Consider the following 16200-nt stretch of genomic DNA (forward strand, 5'->3'; position numbering starts at 1 on the left):
GCGGGGGGCGGGCGCGGCGGGGAGGGGCGGCGCCCGCGAACATGGCGAAGACGTACGACTATCTCTTCAAGCTGCTGCTCATCGGCGACTCGGGTGTGGGGAAGACGTGCGCGCTCTTCCGCTTCTCCGAGGACGCCTTCAACGCCACCTTCATCTCCACCATCGGTGAGGGCAGGGGGGCGGCCCGGACGGCGCTGACCGCGCCGGCCGGTGGTCCCGCCCGGCGGCTCCGGTTCGGGGCCTGGAAACGGCTCGTTCTGCCCGGAGGAGCGGGATGGCGGCCGGCCCGGGCCGAGGGAGCGGAGCGGAGCGGGGCGGGTTCGCTGCCGGCGCCGGTGGCTCCGAGGCTCGGGGTGGGGGGCGCAGCCCGGCCCTGCCGCCGCCTCGGCCCGGCCCGGCCCGGCCCGGCTCGGCCCGGCTGGGGTGCCCTGCCCTGTCCTGTCCTGTGCTGTCCTGCGGGGCTTGGGGCCGGAGCTCGGTCTCGGCTCCGGCCGCTCTCTCGGCTGCGCGGCGGGACGGGAGCCGCCTTCGCGAACCGGGCGGCTCTTTTCGTTCGCTGAAGGGGAGGACGCTCTGCTGGCGCTCGTCCTGAGCGTGAAAACGCGAGCGGCGAAATGAGGGGGGAGGGAAGAAATGAGAATTTGGGCTTTCGGCAGGAACCGAGAGTAATTCAGTTGCTTCTCTTTTCAGGTATTGATTTTAAAATTAGAACTATAGAGCTAGATGGCAAGAGAATTAAACTACAGATATGGTAAGACTTTTCTTCTGAAGTTAATGTCCAGTCGCCGGGTGTCCGCATGGCGCGGGGCGGTGATGTTATCGTGAAGTCTTTACCCTAGTTGTGCCCTTCAGCGGTTTACGACATCTTAGAAACTAAAAGATAGTTCTAGCGCACCTAAAGACTGCTTCAAATTCATTAAGTCTTTCGGTGTTTCTGACTTGAGCGTGTTGCCGTTGGTGGTTTGCGTGAGCCCCCGCGTTCTCTCTGTTCCAGGGACACTGCCGGGCAGGAGCGATTTCGGACCATCACAACCGCCTACTACAGGGGAGCAATGGTAGGAGCTGTGCGGGGTGATGCTAAACCTAACGCGGGTGATCCAGCTGTCACAGATCGGCTGGGTTTAATGCGGAACGCGCACAACCGCCGATGTCTTCCGGCACGTAGACTCTGCCCAGCTAAATGTTTACAGCAGCGCTCCTGTTTCAGGCGGTGCTGGGGCTGTGCTGGGACAACGTGGGAGCTCGTAGGGGCAGCTTCGCTCCGTGACTCGCTCTAAAATACGTGTCCTGCACACCTTATCTAGCCAGGCACAAACTGCGATTCAGTGTTGTGTGGAAGTGTGAACCGACTGGTTTAAAAATAGTCTTTGATAAGTTGCTCCTTCCTGCTGTGGACAAGTCTTTAACCCTTGCTTAAACTGACGCTAGCTGAAATTGTCTCCTTCTTAATCTTTAGGGCATTATGTTAGTCTATGACATCACCAATGAAAAATCTTTTGAAAACATTCGGAACTGGGTCAGGAATATTGAAGAGGTAATTTCTCTATTTACTTACTGAATAATAAAAGATGCAATTTCTTCCTCCAAAAGTAGTTGAAACTTAATTGCTTCAGAAGCGTTACCTTTCTTTTGGATTCATGTGCTGAAGGGTGCCTGGAAAATAAATTGAATGAAAACCAGGAATACCTTCTGGAACGCCTTGGTTAACAGTAGCCTGTTGTGCTGGGACACGAGAGCCAGCCGGGGGGACTGTAGCCCTTCCAGCCATGAGGGGACCGAAAAGTTGATGTTTTCCTGACACAACAAGTGATCCAAGAGCTGTCGTTACGCAGGACACGCGCCGGGCTGCTGGGATGAGGGGCTTGGGGGAGCCCGTAAATCTGTGGAAGATGCTTGGCATTCCATGTTAAGTCCTTGATGCGCGCCTCATCTTTTTGACAATATTTGTCTAAAAAGACCCAAGCCAAAGTCCTTTGATCTGTTTCTATCTCAGCACGCCTCTCCAGATGTTGAAAAAATGATCCTTGGGAACAAATGTGATGCAAATGACAAAAGACAAGTTTCTAGAGAGCAAGGGGAGAAGGTAAGTGCCGTAGCTTTAATGTATTTCAGCTTAGACTTTTTGGAGCATAAAACCTACATTTGTTACGGTCTGTATGCCTCCTTGGTACCTCAGTGGTGTTCCTAAACAGAACTATTGAACGTTTCCCAAGCTGTAGTTGCAGGACATTTCCCCACTCTGATTAAAAGTTAAGAATTCTTGTCGATTAGCTGGTCAGGATGTATTAGGTGTGAAGCAACGAGCTAGATTTTTTTTCTTAGGAAAAGGAAGAAAAAGCATGCTAGAGTTTGACATTTAGGAAACGTCTCTCTGACTGAAAGCCACTGAGACAAGGTAGACAGGATTGTCTTTTCTGGCGTCGGATGTTACTTAGTCAGGGAAGGTGCTTCTACGCGCTGCAGATGTTACGAGACTGACCGGATACCCATGCAAGAAAAAAAATAAAAGACAAAGGAGCAGATGAAGATGGGTGCAGAGTGTGAAACAGCAGAAAAAAGCCCAGCAAGAAGAGATACTAATAGGAACGAGATTTAGTTCCTGATTTGTGCAAATTGTTCTGCTTGAGTAAATCCCCAAGTTGCTATGAATCACGCCAGAAGGGGCAGATCCTGTGCAGTTGGTTATATTTAGAGCTGTTCCCGTAATTATCCAACTAACATGAAACCTGCTTTTGTTCAGCTTGCTGCAAGTTTTGGAATTAAATTCATGGAGACCAGCGCAAAAGCAAATATAAACATAGAGAATGTAAGTACTATAACATAACTATATATATATATATATAAAAAAAAAACTATATATAAGTTCTCTTATATGTATTGACTTATTTATGCAAACAAGCAATAAGAACACTTGCCTGTCCTGGTTGGGTGCAAAACTCCTTTGTTAGATACTGCGGATGGGTTATTAAGTACATATCCGTGCGTTCCATGAAGGCATTGTCTAGCCAACGTTATGCCGATTTATTTAAATTGAAGTGGGTGCTTAGACCGTAGCACAAGGGTGTTAGAGCAAACGGTGGCAGGGCGGCACACTGAAAAACTGGGCTTAGGCCTTTGCATTCAATAATGTGATTGACAAAGGGTGACATTTTCCTTCTACATAAGCCCACATTGTGCCATGGTGGTTTTCAGGCTCGGTAATGGGGTTAGAAAAGGAGCATGAAAACCTGAAGGGGCGCAGGGGGAACCTGAAAACTTGCTGTTCTTCAGGAGTTCAGTATATGTAGAAACTTGGGAAGGCAGCTTATCGCTAAACAAGAATGTTAGAATATATTAACACTTAACTGGTTTACTTGTTGCAGGCGTTTTTCACTCTTGCAAGAGACATCAAAGCAAAAATGGACAAGAAGTTGGTGAGTAACCTTTACTTGGTCCACGCTGTATTTAAATAAGAAAAAAAAAAAAACAACCCACAAGCAAAAGCCAAATAGCAAGTACTGCTTCACAGTGTATAAAAAATACTTTATCGTCTCTTTCATGGGGGTTATAGAAATTTATTTTTAGTTTTGTCAAGCTACTCTCTGGCCTTCTCGTATAAAAGTTGTCTCTGCATTTCAGGAATTAGCTGCAATGGTTGAGGTTTCCTAAATAAAATTATCTTTTATTTATTTTATTGCAAGTCAGGCCAGTGGTAGAGCAGTTTAATGATGTTTCTTGCTCTTGTGGTCTGAAAAATTAGTCATATAGGAGGCCCACTTCATACTTCAGGGTAGTCTTGAAACTAGTATGTTTAAAAATAGGTAAAGAACTAATTTTTTTGATAACTTCTACAAAAGCATCCTGAGAAGCAGTTGGATTACCTTTTGCACAACAAATAAATATGTATCAATGTCGGTTTGTTCCTTACAAAATGAAGCTAACAAAGATTCCTTCTACTTTCACTGAGCATTCCACCTTCATGTGACCAGACGTGTGCTGACGGAGCTGTGATATTTTGGGTCTTGCTGACGATTCCTAAGTGTTTCAGCAAGAGCCAAACATGTCCTATAATTTTTTTTTTTAATCTCGGCTGTCTTTGAGTTTATAGAAAGAAGATGAATAGGCGCGGTGCACGTTAGTCAAAGCCAAAAGTAGCAGATGCAGTTCTCCGACTTCTTGTAGCAGCTGATGTAAGGCTCAGATAAATGAGTCAAGACTCCTGTTGGTTTTAGCAATGGTTTTTTGTGTATGGCAGGCTTGATTCAAGAAAATGAATAGATGAAGTATGGATGCTAGAAGTGGTTCAGTATAAATAAGTAACTGAATATTCTTTGCGTCTTCAGGAAGGCAATAGCCCGCAAGGCAGCAACCAGGGAGTCAAAATCACACCAGACCAGCAAAAGAAAAGCAGCTTTTTCCGATGTGTTCTTCTGTGAGGGACACGGCCTTAATCTGAGCATCTGCTCAGCTGAACTGGACTGTGCCTGTTCTGAGTGAGATTTCCTCTGTCTGTGGACTTAGCATTTTCAACATACCTTGTCACTTTGTGACCATCTGAATAAGAAATCGTTTATTTTAGTAATTGTCTGACTCTTCAATTTTGGAGATGAAACAAGTTTATTTTTGTCAGATTGCCACTGGGCATGCGTATTGTCTAGCAGAGGGAGTACAGATCAAACGTGACCTGTGATATAGCACCTTTGCTGACAGGCTTCAATCTTTTTGTTCGTATATGTAATGTATCCAAATTAGAAAGATTAAGTTATGATCAAAACAAGAAACTGAAATGCCAACGTTAATAAAGTACAGGTATGTGTACATGATACATGTGCAAATCCATGTCTATAGATGCACATGGAACAATCGCATCAAAACATCAAGTAAATGCACTTACGTAAGCAGGACAGGCTTATACCTTTTCAGAAGGTAGAAGGAAGCTTTCTGCATCTCCACCTCTTTGCTAGTCCAGAGAAAATCCTTTATCTGCCTGTTACTTACTCAGTTGCGTTATTGTAGACAATCCACAAGTACAATTGAAGTTTTGAAAAAAAAAAAAAAAAAATCCTCCTCAAAGGAATCTCTATTTTTTTAAAAAACCAAAGTGTGCTGTAAATATAATGGATCCTTGCCATCAGGAAGTACTTTATCCATGTTAGACTTGACCATGCTTAATTAAGTACTCCAGATGTTTAGACGTGTTTAACAGGAGATGATAGCTACAGTGAGTCCCATGGAAATGATCTGTTGTCTGTTCTTAGAGAAACAGACCGTGGTTCAGGTAGGGACAGTCCCTCAAAATCTAACATTACAATGGGTGGCGTTTTCTTCTCCAGTTGAGAATGACTGACTCCAGATCTGTCGTGATGTAGTAGCTGGTTTTAAATTGTGACGAGAAAATGTATTGCACTGCTTCCAGTTGTGTGTTCTCATGCACACTTGCTCACATATGCAAATAAATGTTGCACATACGAACACTTTCTGAAAACAGACTTTTTTAAACTGAGACTTGCCTTGCTGCTATGTATTGATCATTTCAGATTTCAAGCAGCAACAGACCTGTTAATAGCGTGCATCAATGCAAATGATGTTTAGTCCTCAGTGGAAATATTCTATGTATTTATTCCTATAAACACAGTCTATTACATTCCGATGTATAAAATATATAACAGCCAAGTAAAGCTCTTAGGTAGCTAGTTGCTCTTAGTTCAGAGGCTGTAAGCCTGACTCTTAATTAGACTGACAAAAGGAGCCAGTAAGAGCCATCTACTTCAAAGTCTGCTGTCAAGTGATTGGAATTACGGTGTATTTAACTGAAATGAACATATCAGCTGTGTCCTGCAACTCACTGGAATTGTTAACATGCTTTGTTTACATTGACAACTGCACTTAAGGGTAAAATTAAAGCTGATTTTAAAGTTAATGAATTTACTCACCAGTTTTGTTTTCTTCAAGTTTATGGTATTGTATTCTGCCCTCAGAGTAGCACTCGTGTTACTGTAGTTAAACATCTACCAGATTCATAATTAAACTTTATAAATCTGCAGCATGCAATTAGGCTTAACAGGAATATTGCCTGTTTTTCTAAAATGGAAAAAGGAAATTTTACTGTATAAGTTACTTACTGGTTTATAAAAATGCATTTTATATGCTACCAACCTTCTTTTTTTTTTTTTTTAATAGCTAGCACATTACAATGAGATCTGTTCATGATTAAAATCATACATAAAGCTTTCCTCTAACCAGAACATTATGATGGGGGTTTGTTTTGTTTACTCGTGGCTTTTTAGCATGAGGACTTGGTGAACATGTACCATAGTGGATTACAGGGAGGTGTATTTGTAGGATAAAACTATGTTAAGCTACTGAAAAGCCTTCTAGTCAGTATATGCTTCTAGTCAGTATACGCTTCAAAGTGTAGTTAATACAGAGCTATAGACTGGACAAGCAATGCTTCTATCTTGAGATAAGGATGCTTTTAAAGAAAGACTTTGTGTATGCCTCAAGAAATTGAGGCAGAATTGGGGAGGTGATTAAGGCATGGTCTGAATGTTGTTTTCCTACACAAAACTGATCTGGTTAATGATTTGTTTCTGGCTTAGTAGTAAATGTGGATTGTCTTGCATCCATCCTTCTACTTTAATACAGCCAGATGGTACAGCCAGACTTATTTTTCAAAGTGACTGGAAAAATAAGTGGTTAGTCCAAGTTGGTATCACAGTGTCCACTGTGATACTGGGCATTGCCTGTCGACAGTGTCTAAATCAATAATTCATCTTGAGAGGAGAAAGCAAACCATACTATTTTACAAGTGGATAAAACTTGAAGGATGGAATTGTGTTGTTCACTCCTCATTTTCTAAATCTTAAGTACTCTTTTGCATTCAAAGCTAACTCTTTGTATGTGAATACCTTTTGTTTAAACTTATGCTGCTTGTTGCACATACGTTTCTGTACCTAATTTATAGCATTGTTTCCTTTTATGAAATGATTGGTTTTACTCAATGAACAACTACATTATTGTCTGATCTCAGGAAGTTTCATACAGTTACTGTGACTACAGTCATCACTGTACTTCTAGGGCATACAGACTCTACACAGAAATTAAATTGGTGTAAGCAATGTGAAACCTAAAATGGAAATGTAGGACAGCAAAAGGTTAAAGACACTGCAGTTGCATGTATGCTTGGCTATGTGTCACTAAATGCAGACATCACATCTTGGAGAAGTACAGTATGTAGTTCATGTTTCCATCACATAATTAAGTTACTGTACTTTTTAAGTATGAATGATAGGGAAAACACAATGATCAAAAGAGGTACTGCGTAAATACATACAGTAATGTATTTATATCTAAGCTTTCTTTAACTAAGGAGGAAAAAACCTGAAATTGGATACAAAATTTGTAAAACTGAGGAATCTACGTAGATCCAAAAAACTTACTGTGTGCTTACTACACATTCTCAGTGTCTAAATGCCACTAAAATTTCAGGTAATCGATTAACACTTGGTTTGTAGAGAAACAAACCCATTTTTGAGCATGTTCTCAAATTCCCTTACTTTAATGAGTATCATGGAATTCTGTGGTTGACCTTATTTTTGAGGCTGGTTGCAATATATCAGATAGTCTTCACCCCTTCAGGGTGTCAGTAGCTCATCTGTCAATAAATGGTGGAACTGCTGTTTTAACACTTCACCATTTCAACACTTATGTTGTCGAGGTCCTATGCTGATAGGCACATCTAATGTTCCTTGACATCTGAGCCTTATGCCAGCATCAGACGTTCAGCCTCAGATTTATAAATCCTATGGATTATTGTAAGTCTCTTTACTGCTGCTGAAAATTATTTGGTCTCTCCTTTCATGTGAGATGCTAATCATCTCACTGACAATTGTTAAGGGTTTTATTGTTGTGGTGGTGTCTTTGTCTGATGATCACGCTCAAAAGCTACCGTGATTTCTTGTTCTCTTGAACTTGAAATGGCTGGTGTTTATGCTGGAGAGGAAATGGACAAACAGCTGCGTAGAGGATGGTCTCTATTTGTACTAGAAGTTCATAGTGGTTGGGAAAGAATGATGATTGACTTCTGTCTTCATTTATAGATTAAATAATGATCTGTTCAATCGAACGTTAATGGTAATGTGCAGTCTGATTATTTCAGGCTGCCTTATTCTTTGACCCATCTCTTTCACTGATCATTGGGAGTTTTTGTTTCTGTAGGTAGTACAAGTTTAGCGGGCTGGTCTCTCTACCCTTTCTGCAGGAGTCATATGCTCTGCGTTGAGCAAGAGTTGGGCCTATGACTTTGTTTGAAGGGAACTTAATGCATCCCAATATTTTTAAAAACAACTGTAAATTGTGTTTTTAGAATGACCACTTTTGGCTGCCACCCATCCCACATTACAACTGCTTTCTTAAACACTTCTCATTGATTTTCATGTTTGTATTAAAAACAAAACTGTTGTTTATTACAGTGTGTATGTTTTTACTCTGTTGTACAGGACCCTGAGCACTGCATAAATAAACTTCTTATGAAAAGAGAATTTTACAACCTTAGTTTGTCAGTCCTGTTCCTCATTCATGCATATGGATTCGCGTGTGGAAAATAGGATATTTCTAAGAAGAGAAAAGAGGGACAGGAACCTGGGGTAGCCTCTTTTGTCCTTTAAAGTATGTTGACTTTTCATTATAAATTCTGAAATAGAGAGCTCTTCTCTATATTCTTTTCAGAACCCATAATGGATGTCTGTGACACACTGGGAAAATACTTGAGCAAATTGATTCACTGGACCGTCTGTTAAGGCTGTAGCTGATCAGAGGAGTTGCTTGCACAATTTTGATGAACCATAATGTTTTTGAAACTATTTTCAAGGTTTTTTTACTGGTTAAGGCATTTGCTTAGGAATTTTTTTTTGAAGCTATAATTTGATACAAGTTCCTTTAGTACCTGGTGGTGTCTGAACTTTAAAAAATATTTCCCATCCCACCGTCTAGGCCAGATTTACTCTAGCAGAGGGGACAGAATAGACATTTTGTTAAGTTACAGGGAAATCTTGATGAAGAGCTTAATGAATTCTTCCTTTAAGGAGGTAAACAAGAGACAAGAGTTCTCTGACTGGTTAAGTTACCAGAAATTGTCGTCTTTGCTCCTCTCATTCTGCTCTCTCATGGCTGGTAATCTCGGGTGAAGTAATAGTTGTTGAAGGCTCAAGAAGTACTTCCATCTGCATGTTTCACTAGATTCAGATTCGAATGTGAAATGTGCTATTAGAAAGAAGAAGTAATGATCACTTATGTATCACTCTATTCAAAGGGATTCACTACACTTAATCCTAGGACTCTATAATAAATGGGAAACTATTTTGCAAAGCACTTGCAAAGAATAAGTACATAAAATACACAAAGGAGCACTCCAAATCTTGTGTTTAAGACATGCATCAGAAACCACATTAAGACTATGTTATGCATTGAGTGAGCTAATCTCATATACCTATCAATGGACCCTAAGTGCTAATACTAACTTTTTAAATTACCAGGACTTTTTGTCATGTAAAAAGTACATCAGAGGTTCAAAAAGCAAGTCAAGAAGCCTCCACACTTTTCCAAGCTTCTGTTTTCCCAGTCTTTGTGGTGGGCAGCTGTACTAGAAACTGTCAGGGAAGAGTGGTGATCTGTAATGGCTGAGGAGACTTAAAACACGCTTCAGAGACTTCTGACAAAAAGACTAAGAGCAATTTTGTGTTAGAAATTAAAAGCAAATATTACCTGAGGAAATCTGGAGCTCGTATTATCATATGCTGAAAGTCTTCCAAAGACAGCTTGCCATCGTTGTCCACATCAGCTTCATAAATCACCTTTTCACATACCAGGCTAACTTCTTCTGGGGTAAGTTCATTTCGGGTTAATTTGTTAACAGTTTTCTCTAGATCTGATTTGCATATGTAATCATCATTGTTAAAATCTGTCAAAGGAAACAAAATGAATTCAAAGTTACAAAAGTCAGCATTTTATATGGTTGACTGCCAAGACCTAATAGGAAGGGTTTGGTTCCCAGGCCGTAATGTATTTATGTAAATAGAACTTTCAAATTGGAAATGAAGTTATCTGTCTTTGCTTGTATAAAAATTCTGTCTTTGCTTGTATAAAAATTCAATAACAAAATAAAAATCCTGGAATTTCTCCTTTTATGCATAAGGCTACCAATTGTAAATAGTTGAATGGCTAAACATAGCTTAGCTATAATTAAATCATTCTGGCAAATCACTACTACTGAACCAAATGCAAGAAATAGTATGAAGTTAAAGGAAGAGAATGGGCTGTTCAGTTTTGGTGGGAGTTCACTTTTTTAACATCTTTGCTGAATCACGTACAGTTTACATTGCAAAAGAAGATTTTGTTTGCTTGATACATTGTTTGACTTTACCTGATCATAAAGGAAGTAACTGAAAATGGTACTGTAAAAAAAAACAAACAACAAAAACACCCAAAAACCCAGCCCACAATGAACCTTTAAATTTGTCCTTGGAGAAAAATTCTAGAAGTGTTGTTCCCTGCCTCCCACCTTCCCCTACCAAAACCACGCTACAGATTTATGGGCAGCCAAATCCCTTGTGCTGCGCTTTTCCAAGCAGCCCCTCAGACAGAAGTATTTCTTAAATTTTTATCAGCTCTTGAAAACTGCAGATAATTTCAGGTTGTAAATTTTATAGTAAATCCTAATCCCAAACAAATAAGAGAAGAGACAAAAGGGTAAAGAAGACCAGAAGTTTCTAGGAGAGAGAACGGACATTCAAATGCAATGAAAAGAAAGGCTGTATTAGAAACATACCTAACTAGAAATCATTGTGGTGACAAAATGATTATTTTGCATCCCTACATGAAGCTGCAGGATTTCCACAAGGTTTATTTTTTATGCATGTCTCACTCACCATAAATTTTAAAAGCATAATAAGCTTTCAAGTCTCTGGGAGCCATTTCACTCAGCACTGAAAACATGTCCAAAAAATCATCTAAAGTCATATTGCCATCTCCATTCTCTGAGAAAACCTCTGCTATCCGCTGACGAAATGGATTGTCCTGGGCAACAGAACACAGGAGCAAGGGAAGGTCATCTTTACTAGCATTTCTTTCAGTGCAGATAAGACACAATTAGAGCAAGACTATTTTTGTTGTAACCCCTTTTTGGCAAATACTCCCCTTTCTGCTATTGTGTTCCTGTCTAATGTTATATTGGGTAGACACAGCTGCAGCCTTCTTTAACTTTTGTGCAATTTCAGGGTGTTTTCAGGGAATCACTAGAAGCTTCCAGAAAGACTTTTGACTTCAATAGCCAAAATTTATTTGTATTTCAGCCTCCCAGCAATTAGTACTGGATGAATTATTAAAAAAGGGTAGATTAAACTGAAATGTGTCACTTGATTCTAGTTGTATTCCTTGCTCTGTACCTTCAGCTCTGGCATGCTGCCAATGAGTTCATAGGGCAGCGTCACGTCTGGTTTATCTGTGTAGTCAAGTGGAACTAGCTGTGGGGCTAGATCTCGGTATCTGTAAAACAGTCTGAAATAGAAAGAAAGGCTTGTTTAGGGAACAAGTTTTTTTAGACCACTGAGAACCATGTGTTTGCCTTTTCCATATCATTCTTCACATTTTTCATCCTTTACCAGGTGGATGATATCAGTCACTAACATTTAATATACTCTGTAGTTGTTGGTGGAAAAGACAGTATTAAAAAGAACAACACAGTGTAACTGGTGAAAACAAAGCCTTCATGCTTACAGAACTAGGTGAAAATGCTTACACAGGTCAGGCAGCCAAACCACTTCACAAGATACCGTGTATCTGAAAACTGATCTTTACAAAGTTTCAGATTTACTTCTACATTGCCAGCAGTGGTGTTCAGGCACGTAGTGTAGTTATGATTTATGTGTTTATGATAACAAGGCAGAAGACCTTCAGTCTGAAGGTCCACCTAATCAGTTTCCAAACACACAAAAACTTGTGGCAAGGCAAAAGGGATCTGTTTTCCAAATCCACAATGAATGTGACAAAAAATATTGGGCTTAAACTGGAGCATGAAAGATCCAGTTTAAATGTCAGAATGAAACTCTGAATGCCTAAAGCCACGGGCAGGGAGGGAGATCTGGGACCGACTCTAGTAGGTTTTTATCCACCCCAAGTATCTTCCGGTTTTTCCACAGAACTCGGGTTCAAGAGACAGAAAATGTGCATAATAATTTGAATGTATTCACCACTTTTTCAGCATGCTATTTGCTTGAGTCTTGTGCTGGAGTAAGGATCCCATTTACAGCTGTTATCAACAAAACAATAGGACAGAATTTTAAAAGGGATCCTTATCAATAATAAATGTCTTAGTCATGACACAATTATGGTTCTGGCCTCTATTTACTATGTGGAAAGGAGACATATTTAGATTTCAGTTATTACAGAACCATTCGTATTTTATCCTGTATACAATTCACACACAGATATCAAGGTTCTAAGGAGGGACATGCCCTGTACAAAATTGTCACTTGTGTTCTGCCCTTCAGAGAAATTAGCAAATCATGTGTGATGCTATCTTGAGCGACGCAGAAACTGAACACTTCCCTTTCTGTTAGTACGCCCAATGGTCAGGAATGGCAAACGTAACTTCAATATTATGTACGTTACTATCTGGGCAAGTATTTTTAACAAGAGGAGAACAAGTTCAGGTTTTCAGTGAAGACTCTCAGTCCCACATGAACAGAATACCGAACCTGCCTCCATCAGATCTTTTGGCCAGAGACTAAATGCAGTGTTCGATGAGGCACATGAAGGCTTTGGGGAAAATGCACCTTAGAGTATTAGTATAATTATTTACAAGAAGACGTGAAGAAAATGAGAAGAAAATTTGACACAATCATTAAGGTTTTCATAAACCAGGCAAAGTATTCCAAAGAGTATCAGTATACTTTGAAGTGTATGTCAAAACAAGGTGAGAGGAACATGGATGTCACTGGCAAAGTATGCACTAAAATATAATTTTTTAAATTTATTTCTGATAAATAGAGAGAGTCTGGTACCTTAATACAAAATCTAGAATTCTGGCTCAATTTAGGATAGGATAGATAACAGGGTTTGTACGTTAAAAAAAAAAAAGCAACAAAAATGCTCAAATTGTCCAAAGGTATCACTTTAAATTTGTGTAAATCCTTTTAAAAATTATTTTTTTAATACCGCACCCTATATGTAATCTGTCTTTATAGCAGTGTCTGCCCTTTACCCACAAAATGCATATACAAGACTCACCTCAGAATTTCTTTCCTTGTAAAGAATGTGCAGTCCTGTGAAAGAAGAAAAGATAGAACATGTAATGACAGTTTTCAACATGCATTGGTACAGTGACTTGAATGAAGTCATATTGTAATATATGTGGCCAAGCATGAAAGCTTTTTCTTTTTGGCATATAATTAGGAGTATTTTATAAACCTTCTTCTTGATGTAAGAATCAAACCATGTTACTAAAATCTTTGCTGTAATTTAGTAGTCCTACTTAATAATTTTAAGAAGAGATTGTTTTAAAAAAAAACTCGCCATTATTCCATGTTCTGTCCGAACAGCCCTTTAGTTTGTTTTATACCTGGTATGCATCCAGCTGCTCTGGAGTGAAAACGGTTTGCTTGTTGCCCATTTCTGGCTCTGAATGCTGATTCTTGTCCCATCACTCTTTCCTCAAAGGCACCTTTATAGGAGGTCTGGATATTCAGTTATTAAAAGCTGCAACAATGAGGTTCAGGTATAGCAGAGGATCAAGTAACCAGCTTCCTTGTTCCACAGGCTGCAAAGTATCATAATAGAAGCATTTCATCAAATCTTCAGTCTGGCTACTTAAGGCTCTTACCCACCTGTCTCCTGTGTGCACAACAAAGATTCCTGTTACAGTATTTAGCCAAACAACTAATAGCTTCTTGTTTGTGTCTTTGAAGCAGCAGGTGGACTCAATGGATCATACTTTTTCATTCCTTCAAACATGGTAAATTAACTGAAAAGTCTTAGCAATGTCCTTCTTCTTTAAGAATTAACACCAAATGCTAGCAATCAGTAACACTGGTAGTAACCCCTTCTCCTTCCCTTCTCACTAATGCTAATGGTAGTTTGTACTGGAGGTAGTAGCTATAAAGTCCACTCGTTCCCTTTATTCTGCATTATCTGTTAATACACATTACCACTAGTTAACAATTATTTGCGTGCCATGATACGTATATACTGATACCTGTATGGCTGTTACACTGAAAATACCTGCGAGTATATAGTTTATACACGCAAACAGAAATGTCATGTTACAGGCTGTATGAAATATGAAAAACAAGGCTAGAAGGAGGAACTGACTGCACAACTACAACATGTGGCGGGCTGCCTTATTTATTGCTCACGGGCAGGTTGTAAAACCTTCATTTCTTGGTCATTCCTACCGTCCAGCTGGGTGGGCCCCTCTCTCCTGTGGAAAATGTATTCCCCTCAGCGAAGGAGATCCAGCCTCACCCCTCGGCGCGCCCTCAAATAACCAAAAATTATTCAGAATCGTTCCGTTCGGCGTGGAACAAGGTGTGCGGGGAGGGCTGGGACTGGTGTTTTGGGGTTTGGGTTTGGTTTGGGGTTTTGTTTTTTTTTTGGCGCTGCCCGGATCTCTCGACTTTCCTCTCGGGGGGGGGCGCGGCTTCGTCTCGTAACGGTTTTCCCTCACGGAGGGAAGAGGACGCACCGTTGCCGCGGCAACGGCGCCGCGCGCCGCCAGGGGGCGCCGCAGTGCTGCGCGGCCGGGAACGCCATGGCGGACTACGAGGCGGTGCAGCGCGGGCCGCTGAGGCTGAAGGGCAGCGGTGGGGCTCTGGGGGCCGGCAAGCGGTGAGGGGACGGCGGGGAAACGGCTTGGGGGGACGGAGGGACGAGGGGACAGCGGGGTGGGCAGCGGTGACCGCCCTCTGCCCGCAGGAAGAAGAAAAAGGCGAAGGACAAGGCCCAGATCCTGGAGCAGATCGTGAGTAGCAAGAAGCAGGAGGAGGAGAAGAAGCGCGGCCTGGACAAGCGGACCCCGGCGCAGGTGGCCTACGAGAAGATGCAGGAGAAGAGGGTAAGGGCCGCCCTGCCTGGGCCAGACCCCCTCTGGGGGCTCGGGGAGGGGTGTTAAAACCCCCCTGAGGGGCTACGAGTGCTGGAAGTAACCGGCCTCTCTTGTGTCTTCCGCCAGCAAATGGAGAGGATCCTGAAGAAAGCGTCTAAAACCCATAAGCAGAGGGTGGAGGTAAGCTGAATCACCCCGCTTTACTCAGGCCGGTGTGTGTTTATCAGCACGCAGGCTTGTTGGGCTGGGGGAACCGTTTCGCCTTTGTGAAACCACAGAAGCGGGGAGGTCTTGCGGCTCAACGGCGGTGATGTCAGCACCAAATGTTAAACGTTTTCTTTCTCCTCCTCTCCCCTAGGACTTCAACAGGCACTTGGATACTCTGACTGAGCATTACGACATTCCTAAAGTCAGCTGGACTAAGTGAACGGGCTGCTTTTTCAAGGCTTTGGATCAGGAGCTGCATTTTGCTTGTATGAAACAGGGTTGCTGTGTAAATCTGTGTATTCTCCATATTGAATGTTTAATATATCTTCTGAACGTTTATGACTTTGTACTGTCTTATTTCATTGTTTTGTTTTTTTAAACCAAATATTCAACAAAGTCTCTTCTTGGCTGATGAGCTCTGATTTATGTAGGTGCAGAGGGCTGGGGTTTTTTTAGTGCTTAAAGTGAGATTAAGGCCAAAATCAATTGCCATGAGCCCGCTGGGAAACATTCCTTTATCTGTTTGATACTAACACGTCTCTGTTTTGGAGGTGAAGAGTCTGACAGTCTCACAGAGCGTAAGCTTCTCTTGTAAGTTACAGGAATTGTATAATTTCTTTGTCTCTAGACTTCTTTCAGAGGTGGAGGGTCCGCTGTAACTTGTAATGTCGATGTAACTTCTTATTAAAATGCTGCTTTCATCCTTTTTTTGGTGCTGACTTACCTATAAAACAAAGGGCAGTGCACTGAGGGAACAGTTTGTGCCTGGAGTTCTTGAAGCGCCTTTACAATTCTTACTCCCTTTGAGACGTGGCGTGTAGCTTGATGTTTCGAATCCTAACCGGCCTCTTAAGCCCCAATACTGGTCTTAAATCCCAATATTGTTCTTAAACCCAAATGTCCTCCCTCTGCCGTCG

General features: G+C 41.4%; 3 protein-coding genes across 6 annotated transcripts; 2 read left to right on the forward strand and 1 right to left on the reverse strand.

The window, feature by feature from the left end:
* The first annotated feature begins 21 nt into the window (after positions 1-21).
* Positions 22-8780, forward strand: RAB8A (RAB8A, member RAS oncogene family). 2 transcript variants are annotated; one of them, XM_049808173.1, is made up of 8 exons: positions 22-165; positions 691-751; positions 995-1055; positions 1457-1534; positions 1994-2083; positions 2741-2806; positions 3363-3413; positions 8707-8780. In XM_049808173.1, the coding sequence occupies exons 1-8, from the start codon at positions 42-44 to the stop codon at positions 8713-8715; spliced, it is 540 nt and encodes a 179-aa protein (XP_049664130.1). In that variant the 5' UTR covers positions 22-41; the 3' UTR covers positions 8716-8780. The 2 variants fall into 2 exon arrangements, with proteins under 2 accessions (XP_049664130.1, XP_049664129.1); XM_049808172.1 differs by lacking the exon at positions 8707-8780 and adding an exon at positions 4323-8532.
* Positions 8781-8925: 145 nt separating this feature from the next.
* On the reverse strand, positions 8926-14593 carry CIB3 (calcium and integrin binding family member 3). 3 transcript variants are annotated; one of them, XR_007507003.1, is made up of 7 exons: positions 13595-13897; positions 13264-13298; positions 11421-11532; positions 10905-11052; positions 9742-9937; positions 9498-9647; positions 8926-9212 (listed from the first exon to the last, which is right to left on the reverse strand). XR_007507003.1 is itself a non-coding variant. In XM_049808174.1 (7 exons), exons 2-7 carry the CDS (start codon positions 13643-13645, stop codon positions 9620-9622), a joined length of 570 nt encoding a protein of 189 aa, XP_049664131.1. In that variant the 5' UTR covers positions 13646-13792; positions 14427-14593; the 3' UTR covers positions 9468-9619. The 3 variants fall into 3 exon arrangements, 2 of the variants coding, with proteins under 2 accessions (XP_049664133.1, XP_049664131.1); XM_049808174.1 differs by lacking the exon at positions 8926-9212 and adding an exon at positions 14427-14593 and having other exon boundaries at positions 9468-9647; positions 13595-13792; XM_049808176.1 differs by lacking the exon at positions 9498-9647 and having other exon boundaries at positions 8926-9240.
* A 143-nt stretch (positions 14594-14736) lies between these two features.
* On the forward strand, positions 14737-15989 carry FAM32A (family with sequence similarity 32 member A). The gene is made up of 4 exons (XM_049808209.1): positions 14737-14859; positions 14947-15085; positions 15203-15256; positions 15435-15989. The coding sequence occupies exons 1-4, from the start codon at positions 14783-14785 to the stop codon at positions 15501-15503; spliced, it is 339 nt and encodes a 112-aa protein (XP_049664166.1). The 5' UTR covers positions 14737-14782; the 3' UTR covers positions 15504-15989.
* The last annotated feature ends 211 nt before the right edge of the window (positions 15990-16200 follow it).

Source organism: Accipiter gentilis, chromosome 8, assembly GCF_929443795.1.
Source record: "Accipiter gentilis chromosome 8, bAccGen1.1, whole genome shotgun sequence".
NCBI lineage: Eukaryota > Metazoa > Chordata > Aves > Accipitriformes > Accipitridae > Astur > Astur gentilis.